At 60.3% G+C, this 10,949-nt stretch overlaps 1 protein-coding gene across 1 annotated transcript; it reads left to right on the top strand.

Annotated features, from left to right (window-relative positions):
* The first annotated feature begins 124 nt into the window (after positions 1-124).
* On the top strand, positions 125-8,447 carry TRNP1 (TMF1 regulated nuclear protein 1). Its single transcript, XM_074161839.1, is given in 3 exon segments — positions 125-141; positions 7,662-7,803; positions 7,806-8,447. Coding segments are annotated over 3 exon segments (801 nt in total).
* The last annotated feature ends 2,502 nt before the right edge of the window (positions 8,448-10,949 follow it).

The following is a 10,949-nucleotide window of genomic DNA, read 5'->3' as shown; positions in this document are numbered from 1 at the left end:
TGCACACAGGGGTAAACTTGTTTTTTCCAGGGTACTACGTCACACTTCAGCTCCACGGATCCAACACGCAGCCTTTGGCACGTTAAATCTCCCTGTTATTATGAAGAAAGCTCCGCACCGGGCGATGGCGAGGGACATCAGGTCAGGGCTGTCACTCTCCCCTTCTAGTGCTGCCGCTTTTATCCCACACTATGGCAGGCCCCTAAATTGTCCAGGGTTTCTAAGCTTCTTGGCTAACACTGCTTTCACTCCCAAGAGATCCTTTTAAATACTAATTAGGCTAATTAATAAGCAGTGAAAGCCCAACCATAGCTTTTCGGACTGTCCCTGCTGCTCTACTACATACTTTCTATAGGGCACCTCAAGCATGAATAAATAAATCTGTCCCACCTTGTAAGAGCATTGCCTCTATTTCCCTTTTTTTTTTTAAAAAAAAAAAAACAAACAAAACAAACAGTAATGTTGCCCCCACAAAGAAACAGGCGCAGACTGGAAACCAGGCAGTGACAGCACACCACTGCTTTCCAGGAACACTTTGGCTCGGTCAGCTTATAAAAACCTGTAAGTAGCGCGTGTCCCAGGAGCTCCCTTTGTACATTCCTGGACAATATGTTAAATATAAAAGCCCCAAACGCTCCCATTTCAGTGCTGAGCAGGCAGAGTTCCCTTGCCTCAGTGGAGAGGTTTGATTGCTTTCACTTCAGAACAACAGGGGTGTTTTCCCCCCCCTCAGCTTCATCGTTTTTATAACGCAGTTCAAAAGTTAAAAAACAAACCAAAAACATTTGAGCTGCATAAGCCCAGAACTGCTTCCTGGGATGTTTCTCATTGCACACTAATTATCATTTATATAACAATGTATAATATTCTGAAATTTCAAAGCGTTTTTCACACGGGGAAGAGTGTTATCTCAGCTCTACAGAAAAAGTCTGGCAGGCTCGGAGATGAAATCACTCGCCCAACCGACATGGCACAAACCCCCAGCTGCATCAAGGCGTCAGAGACACCTCTGGCCCCCCAACACTGAGCTTGCCCCCCCTTCCCATCACAGCTGGCATTTCCGCAACCACTGGATCACACGCCTGAAGGGTTCCCCAGGAGCACGTACAAGACACAGCTCCTCCATCCAGCGCCTTCTCTGGCACAAGCAATGGAATAGACCGAAACCTGCAGGCAGCTGCTTAACCCAGCCGTAAACAAGAGCTTGGAGTAAAATCCACATTTGAGTTGCTACTCACAAGATCGTTGGGAGCTTCCGCTGTTCTCAGGCAGGCACCAGGTGTGAATAGGGGAGATCCTTCTAAAGAACTTCAACATCTGCTTCAGGAGAGCGAGGAGGGAGTCACAAACAGCTTGTGTGTGTCTAAGAGTTAGCCGGGGTCTAAGATCTTCATTGTTCAGAGGACAGGATTTCCTTTGAAAGTTTTTTAAAAAAAAACTAAATTAAGTTGTGAAGCTACTTAATAAAGTCACATCTGTCTGCCAATAACCGTATTGCCACTGCTGTTAGAAGCTAGGGAAGCCAAAGTATTAACTGAAACAGGAGCCAGAGAACCTAAATTCAGGATACAAGACGTAAACATAGATGCAACTTCTCCTAAATATATGGAAGCATCAGGAGGTGTTTTCTACGCAGTCTTGCCAGGAGCTGAAAGCCACCCCGTAAAGCCCCCAGACTCCTGGCTGCTCCGCCAGCACCGGGCAGTGACAGAGACCCTGACCCAGGGTGACAGGGATCCGGCCTCTCCTCTGTGCTGCTCTGTCCTCCCTGTCACCCGCTGGGGACATCGACAACTCGGCCAAGGGACTACCTCTCCACAAAAGCCTCCCGTTGCCCCCCAGCCCAAAACACCCCCCGCTCCCTTCCAGCTGATAGCCGGGACTCTCCCACGGTGCAGGTAAACACAATTTGGCCCTTCCTTCTCACAGCCAAAGCCCTGCAAGGGGGGAGACAACCACCCCCCCCGGGCACCAAGGAGAGGCCCCTCTGCCTCCCCATGACCCCCAGACATCCTCCACACGGTGGATTTTGGGGAGAAAAGAAGCCAGCAGCGGAGAACCGACGGTTTCCAGCAGAGCCGCTGACCCGGCCTGGCAGGGCCTGTGGTTGCCCCTTCCTCACCGCCCCCCCCTTTTTAGTTTTTCAGCCCTCGAAAGCCAAACCGACCCCCCCAGGAGAGCTCCTACCGTCACCAGCCCCCCAGGGCAAGGGCAGGGAAGGTCCCAGAGCAGCGGGAGGGGAGAGAGCACGGGGGGGGGAACAAGGACAGGATGGGGACAGCCGGTGGTGGTGGGGGATTGTCCCCCAGCCCCGGGGAGGGCCGGGGGACGCCTATCTCGGGGGAGGCCCAGGGCACACGGAGAGGGGGGACGGCACCCAGGGCACCCCGGTCTCGGAGGGGAACGGGGACCGTGGGGATCCCCGGTGTAGCGGGGGGGCAACGCCCGCCCGCCCGTCCCTCCCTCCCTCCAGGTCGCGGCCTGCTGCTGCCCCCAGGCCCAGCCCGGGCGGCCCCGCCGGGGAAAGCGGAGCGGCAGGCGCTGCCGGCGGGCTGGGGCCGGGCCGGGGGTTGAGGGTCGGGGCTGGAATCGGGTCGGGGCCTGGGGGCTGGGTCCCCCCCCCCCCCTTACCCCGGCGGCGTCGCGGCCCCCCCGCCCCGGCGTTACCTGCGAGCCGGGAACGGCGGCCGGCCCCGCCTCACCTGGGCCAGGTGAGCCACGTGACCCGGCCCGACGGGGCGCCGCGAGGGACAGCAGAGCGCGGCGGGCGAAGCGGCTCCGGCCGCGCTCCAGCGGCCCCCTATCCCCACGGCCCCCTCATCCCCGGGGTCCCCCGTCCCTACGAGTCCCCGTCCCCACGGACCTCTGTCTCCGCGGGTCCCCATCCCCGGGGTCCCCCGTCCCCACGGTCTCTGTCTCAAAGCATCCTTCTGCCCGAGGATCCTCATCCCCCAGGGTCCATGTCCCAAGCTATCCCTGTCTCTGAGGGTCCTTGTCCCCGAGGATCCCTGGCCCAAAGGATCCCTGTCCTCAAGGATCCCCATTCCTAAGGATCCCTGTTGCCAAGGGTCCTCATCCCCCAGGGTCCATGTCTCAAGCTATCCCAGTCTCTGAGGGTCCTCATCCCTGTGGATCCCTGGCCCAAAGGATCCCTGTCCTCAAGGATCCCCATTCTTAAGGATCCCTGTTGCTGAGGATCCCTGCCCCAAATGATCCCCTATCCCCATGGACCCCTGTCCCCATGGATCCTTGTCCCTGAGGACTCTGTCTCAAAGCATCCCTCTGCCCAAGGATCCTCATCTCCGAGGGTCTGTGTCCCAAACTATCCCTGTCTCTGAGGGTCCTCGTCCCCAGGGATCCCTGTCACTGAGGATCACCTTACCCAAGGACCCCTGTCCTCATGGTCCCCCCCCCCTTAAGGTCTCCATCCCCAAGGATCCCTGTCCCAAAGGATCCCTATCCCAATGGATCCTCATCCCCAAGGATCCTGTCCCAAAGAATCCCTGTCCTCAACGATCCCCATTCCTAAGGATCCCCATCCCTGAGGAACCCTGCCCCAAATGATCTAAGGATCCCTGTTGCCAATGATTCCCACCCCTGTGGATTCAGGTCATTGAGAATCCCTACCCCAACAGATCCCTGTCCCCAGGGGTCCTTATCCCAAGGATCTCCCGATCTGCTCTGCACCGTTCCTTGTCATTTTAACTCCCCTGCAGGCAAAATCCCCCCATGCTGCCCATGCCAGGCAGCACCTCCCCGCTGGGGGGCATAAAGTGGCAGATGTGGGGCGGCCACGTGTGTCCCCTGGGGTCTTACAGGACCTGTGCCCTGGGAAGAGCATCTCGCCTGTGCCTTCCTGGGTGCCGCCTGTGGTTTTGGGTGCCTCACGCCGGAGTCGGGAGCCCGTCCACATCGGGATGAAGCTCCACTCAGGCCGTGCCTGGCCCAAGTGCTTCCACTCCCCCAAAGACTTTGGCCACCCCTCCTGCCCCCCCAGACCTGCTCTCCCACCCAGCCGCAGTCGCAAAGGGACCTGTGCCCTTCACGGGGGGTGATTTCACCCTCTCTGCTCAGCACCCTGCCAAGCAACAGCATCGTCCATCCCTTCTCCTGCTGGGAGCAGTCATTCCTGCCCAAGTGCCCCTGGGGACGGTGGTGGAACAGGGGACATGTGCTGCGGAGATGCCCAACACTCCCAGTGCACCGGTGCTGCCAGGCTCAACCCGTTCCTTGCTGCCGCTCGTGACTCAGTGGTTCTCTCCCAGGAGCTGGTGATTCACTCTCAGGGGGTCGGATCCTTCCCTTGAAGGTTTGGAGGAAGGGGAAAGGAAACCGGAGGGGAAAGCAGGCAGCGGGGCAGGCAGGGAAGGACCCCGGCAGAGCGGCAGCCACGCAGCGAGGCTGCAGGCGGAGCAGCAGCCACTCGGCTCGGATGCACCAGCCAGTTTCCAAGAGGAAAGAGGAGAGAGAAAAATCAATTTAAAGGACGGTGCCAGCGCCAAGAAGCTCATTCCTTCTCTAAAGGGCACAAAGACCGCGTTTATTTATTTAAGCCTCTGGCACAGGAGCACCGTACTTAATTCCAGCCGGTGTCATTTCCCTGGCTGGGCTTTCATTCGTGTTTAACTCAAAGCACTGCTTGGAAATGCTCCGGCTCCTCTTCTGCCAGGTACCTTGAGCACAGATTCTGGCCACGAAACCTCTCCCAGTGCTGCCCCATCGAGCCTGGCACTGCCAGGATGAGCCGAGCAGCATGGTGTGGTCCCCCGAGCCCAGCACCGTGCTGCTTAATGCCCCTCGGCTCCTGAGTTTTCCCCATGCCCCATCACTTCCCAGCTGAGCTGCCACCGTGTGCCAGGGCCGCAGTCCCAAACCACTGCTGCCAGCGTTCTTGGGTCCAGGACGGCGGGGCAGGGAGCAGGGTCGACCCAAGAGTCCTGGGGCTTAAACCCAGGAATCTTGATGCAGGATTCCTTCCCTCAAATTGGGCCAGGATGAGAGAGCAGCGCCTGGTTCCCCCCCTACCCTGGTAACTGGGACACCTGGAGAAAAAACCTGCAGAGAGACTGGGAGAGATGGCACTAACATTAATTATTTACTGCCTATAATAAGGCTTCGCTTTTCTGGAGCACATCCCAACGTGGGGCTTTAAAGAGGGTGGAGATAAGAGGCCAGAGCAGCCCTTGGCTGTGTCCTCCCGCAGGGCTGCCCTACCCTGGCGCAGAGTGTGGCCGACGTGGGGCTGGCTGTCCCCATCCCTTTGGGAATACTGAGGACGAGGGACCGGCGTCGGGATGGCAGTGGGATGCAGCGCGGAGCCCCATCCCGGCAGTCGGTGCCTCCCCATGCGGCTGCGGAGGGTCACAGCCAGGGAAGGGAGAACAACGCTCTCAACCAGGCTTTTGCAAGAGGTTTATTCCGAGCGCTGCTAATTTCAGCCTCCTCTGCTAAATCATTAATGGCTCGTCAGCCCAGGCAGAGATCCTGCAGCAGCGCGGGAGCGTTTCTGGGACTCACGCGGTGACTTACCCTGAGGGGCAGGGGCAGTTCTTGTATTTTTATATTATTTGCCTTTACCAGTTTCTGTCTGCTCATCTACCGGGATGTGCTATGGCTGATTGGGACAGCCTGGGGACACAGCCGCTGTGGGGGGCTCAGTGACACCCTCAGCCTCATGGGCCGATGTCCACAGCCCATCTGTCCCCTTCTTATCTCTTAACTTCTTGTCAAAGGCACAGCTGCTCCCCGTTTCCATTTCCTTTTCTCATTCTGGACCAGGGACTGGAGCTGGGAAGGTGACAAGCAGCGGCAGGATGACCCAAAAAAGCACTTATTTTATGCGCAGGTGACTGATGGAGCAGGCACCTCCAGAGGCCCCTCCAACCTCAGCCATTCTGAGGTTTCACTTCAGGTGAACAGGAGAAGCTCACTGGAAGAGAGACCCCAGCCCTTTCCCCCTTTGGGGGTGCCCTTGGGGGTCCAAGTTCCACCAAAGCAGAGCTAAAAAAAGCAGAGGAGGATGCTTCTGTCCCCACGGTTTCTTTGAGTTGGAGGCAGAGGGAGCAAGAGCAGAGCTTTGACCCTCAACCTACGATGGAGCAACACCCCTCAAATCCCCAAACCCCATTTTACAGCGGCATTCGCATCGGATACACAAAGATGGCTCAGCCTGGACTTTATCTTTCCTACAGCCTGATACGCAGCCTGCAGAGCTTAAAATAAATGTCATGGCCGTGTCTCTGACACCGGGCAGCGGAGATGGGAAAGGACGAGCAGGCAGCGGGGGCCGGGAACGGTGACGCAGCAGCCTCTGACGCTGCTCCGGTGTCTGGCAGACGTGTGGCAGCGCTGGCAAGAGCAGGAATGCGACGCAAAACACAAGGGATGGTGGTTTTTGGTTTTTTTTTTCCCTCTAAGGTAAGGAAAGCAAAGCTGCCACCAGCCCACGTGGGACACGGGGGTGACATCCATCGCAGGCCTGGACACGGCTCTGCCTGGAACAGATTTTGGCTGTTGGTTTTTGTTTTTTTTCTTGCTTAGGCTTTTGCTCCTGTCTAGGGGTGGGATAAGACCTCGGTACCTGGTTCCTGTCATAGAATCATAGAATCATCCCTTTTATCCTCTCTGCTGTGAAACACAAGCAGACTTTACCTCACGCACCTACGGGAAGATGCAGCTGCTGAACATGATGTCTCGGCAGGAGGAACCCCAAAAAACAGGCACCTAGGGGGGAGCAAGGTGGCAGCAGCACCCTCCCGTTCCAGCCTCCTCCCCATGCCATCTCGGCCCACTCTCAGCTCTATTAACGCTGTCTTAAATGATAATGACTGTCACAGCGACGTTGCTGTGACAGTCATGCAACCAAGGACACGTTGTCCTGATGCCAAGTCCCCTGTACCCCAAGGCTAGGACACCCCAGCCCCAGGGAGGGAACAGGGGCTGCTCCCTGCCCTTTTCCCTGCCCCAGGCTGGTGACGGGGGGACCAGGATCCCCCAACCATCACCAGGAGCTTCTTAAGCTGCTTCTCCCAAGAGCTGCAGACATGAAACCAGCCATTCCAGTAACCTGTCCCAGTCCAGCCTTTCCCCCTAAACCTTCCCAGTAAATCTCTCCAGTAACCCCTTCCCAGTCCAGCCTTTCCCAGTGGCCCCCCAGTACTCCCTTCCCAGCCCAGCCTTTCCCAGTGACCCCCCAGTAATCCCTTCCCAGCCCAGCCTTTCCCAGTGACCCCCCCCAGTAATCCCTTCCCAGTCCAGCCTTTCCCAGTGACCCCCCAGTAACCCTCCCAGCCTTTCCCATTAACACCCTCTGCCCCAGCTCCACATTTCCCAGTGACACCTCCCCCCCCGAGAATGGGGGGCAGTTTTCCTGTGCCTTGAACCGCTAACGCTGCCGTACCGAGCCCGGGGCCGTGCCGTACCGAGCCTGGAGCCATGCCAGCACCGGAGCCGTGCCGTACCGAGCCCACTGCTGGTGCCGTACTGAGCCGTACCGAGCCCGGGGCCATCCCGGTACCGGTGCCGTGCCGTGCCGTTCCGGGCCACACCGAGCCCGGGGCCATCCCGGTACCGGGGCCGTGCCGTTCCGGGCCACACCGAGCCCGGGGCCATCCCGGTACCGGGGCTGTGCTATACTGAGCCCGCCGCCGGTGCCGTACCAGGCTATACCGCCATACCGGTACTGCGGCCGTTCCGCACCGAGGCCGGGGCCGTGCCGGTGCCGTGGTCGTGCCGTACCGAGCCCGAGCATCCCCCGCCGGGGCTGTACCGTACCGGGCCGAGGTCGCGTCGTCCCCCACCACCACCTCCATACCGGTGCGGAGCCGGTACCGGTGCCGCCCCCGGCGGGGCCGAGCCGCACGGAGCCGGCGCCGCCCCCGGGCTATATATCCTCTCCGCGGCGCTGCCCCGCTCCCGTTCCCGTTCCCATGGCGGCGGCGGCGGCGGCGGATCCGTGTCCGGCTGCGGGCGACGAGCAGCGCCCCGATCGCGGCGGTACCAACGCCAGCAACACCGGCGGCGGCACCGGCGGCACCGGCGGCGGCAGCAGCAGCAGCAGCAGCAGCCCCGGGTCGGTGGAGTTGGCGGCGGCGCGGCGGCGACTGGTGGCGGCGGAAGGTCGCCGTCGGGCGGCGGCGGAGCTGGAGGGCCGGGTCCGGCAGGTTCACTGCGCCCTGCGGCACGCCGAGCTCCGCCTGGCCGCCCGCGCCGAGGCCCTGGGCCGGTTGGGAGCCGGGGTGGCCCAGGCCCAGCTGGCCTTAGCCGCCCAGAGCCAGCGGCTGCAGAAGGGGCTGCGCCGCCGCCCGCGCCCCCGCCCCGCCGCCCTCCTGGCCGCCGCCCGCGCCCTCCGCAGCTGCGTCCCCTGGGGACCCGCACGTCCCCGCGGATCGGGCCCGCCGGCCGCCGCCCCCCGCCGCCTGCCCGCCGCCCCCCGCAGCCCCGCATAACGGGGGGACGGGCTCCGGGGGGGGGGGGGAGGGAGGGTGGAGAGGTGGAGGGGTCTGGGGTCGTGGGGAGGCTGGTGGGTTGGGACCCTGCAGGATCTGGGGGACCCGATGGGGTGGGGGGACCTTGAAGGGGTCCTGGGGAGTCTGATGGGTTGGGACCCTGCAGGATCTGGGGGACCCGATGGGGTGGGGGGAGCTTGAAGGCGTCCTGGGGAGTCTGATGGGTTGGGACCCTGCAGGATCTGGGGGACCCAACAGAGTGCAGGGGACCTTGATGGTGGTCCTGGGGAGTCTGATGGGTTGGGAACCTGCAGGATCTGGGGGACCTGATGGGGTGAGGGAGACCCCGTGGGCCTTGGGCACCTTGAGTGGGTCCTGGGGAATTTTATGGGCTGGGACCCAGACAGTTTTGGGGGTTCCAGAGGGATCCTGCAGGGAGTGGGGGATCTAGGGGACCCAGCAGGGCCTGGGGACCTTGGGGGTGGCCTGAGGAGTCTGATGGGTTGGGAGGCTTAGGGAATCCTGCAGGGTCTGGGGGATCCTATGGGGTGGGGTGACCCAGCAGAGTCTGGGGACCTCAGCAATGGCTTTAAGGGTCTGATGAGGGGAGACCCTGTGGGGGTCTGGGGTGTTTGGGCTTCCTCAGGGGACCCTGTGGAATTGGGGCACTCCAGGGGACCCAGCAGGGTCTGAGGACCTTGGAGTTCCCTGAGGAATCTGGTGTGTGTGTGTGTGTGTGTGTGTGTCCCTGGGGGTTTGGGATGCTTGAGGGACCCTGCAGGATCAGGGGTCCAGGGGTGTGCAGTGAAGTGGCAGAATAGGGGGTGGGAGGGGGGAAGAGGGGGCAGTGAGGCTGAGGGACCCAGCAGGGTCTGGGAACCCTCATGGGGTTGGGAGACCCTGCATGTTCTGGGGTGCACGAGGGACCCTGCAGGATCTGGGGTCCCTGGAGGATCTTGCCAGGTCTGGGGGTGTTTATAGGGCAATCTGCTGTCAGCAGATGCTGTTGGCATCTGTTACCTCCCCCTCAAAGGCAGCAAGTCCAGGGCAACCACTACAGGGCAGGGCCCCTTCCCCATCTGAGCCCCACTGCCCCCCAGGAGGGGTCCCCAAGACCCTGGGCCAGCAGGACGCTGGTGGGACTGTGCCTCACGCTGGGGCTCTGGTGCTGCAGCCTTCACATGCCCCTGTGCAAGCCTCGGAGGGGAAATCGAGCAGGCTCGGAGTCACCCCGCTTCCATCGTCCCTGGACCGTGATTTTTGGCTCCGGACTGTGCACCCCCATGGGGGCAGAGAGCAGAAGGGGACTGGTCTTCATGATGGCACTGGCGTCGTTTGCCTCCCAAGCTGGATTTTGGGGACTGCTTTGACGACTGACCAAGAGGGTGATACTTAAAGCCTCCCCCGTGCTTCCGGCAAGAGTCCTTGGGCACCCCCCAATGTCACTCTGCAGCAGAGCCTGTCACTGTTGGCTCCGGAGGGGCAAGAAGGCACGATGAATTGGAGGGGGGCTCAGGACAAAGCAGCCCTCTCCAGGCAGGAGACTTCCCCATCGCTGTCCCCATCTCTGCTCTACCAGCCCTGAGCTGGCCTCGGGACAGAGGGCTCGGACCCGACAGCATCATCCCTTTCCCACCGGGAACTGCAGCGGTTCAGCCGGCTAGAGCCCCTTCACGAGCCCGCTCCTTCACCGGACACAGCCACAGCATTCGCCATCTCTGGGCTAACAGCATCCCTCGGCCACTAGCCGAGCCACCGACACGGGGGTCTCGCTTTGCTGCGCCAAGCTTTCGCGGCGGCTTTCCCCGGAGAGGGGGGGGGTGGGGGGGCTGCATGAATCCCTCCCTCCTGTTGGAAAACCGTAACTCACTGCCCTTATTTATTTATTTATTTTCAATGAAAAAAAAAAAAAAAAGCACTTGGTTTGTGCTGGGGGGGGGGGGGAAGGGGGGGGGAAGGAAAGGAAATTTCACTGACTCATGAATGTGCCGCGACTACCTTGGTGTGAGACAGCAGGTCTGTTGTATAATCCTCGCTTCTCGCCTCTGCGCCGCCTGGTGCTGCCGCCGGACTCCGGTGCTGCCCACCCTCCCCGGCAGGGCACCAGCAGAAGTAAACTTTGATATATTTTATTCCTCGGGCGCTTTGTCCCTTAAGGTGCCGGCTGAAATATAACCGAGAGAGCGATTTAGAATAGAGATTAGCAAATAAGCCCCGATAACGGCATGTAATTAACAGCAGAGTGGGTTTCTCTGATTATTGATCTCTTCCCTCCTCCGGGGGTGCGGGGACGTGGAAAATACGTTCCGAGCTGCCCGTAGCAGTGTCACTGCGGGTGTCCGGGGTCTCTGCCAGGCACAGCAGATGTACATATATAGGTGTATCTATACATACGCGCGCAATCTGTCCTGAAAAAGCTGTATAAGGTCAGAAATAAGGTACAACACACGCATGAATGTGTGCAGGAAGTGGGTGGCAGAGAAATATTTGAGCTGCCAGCAC

This window comes from Numenius arquata, chromosome 21, assembly GCF_964106895.1.
Source record: "Numenius arquata chromosome 21, bNumArq3.hap1.1, whole genome shotgun sequence".
Taxonomy (NCBI): Eukaryota; Metazoa; Chordata; class Aves; order Charadriiformes; family Scolopacidae; genus Numenius; species Numenius arquata.
This window is presented reverse-complemented; position numbering and strand designations above follow the sequence as displayed.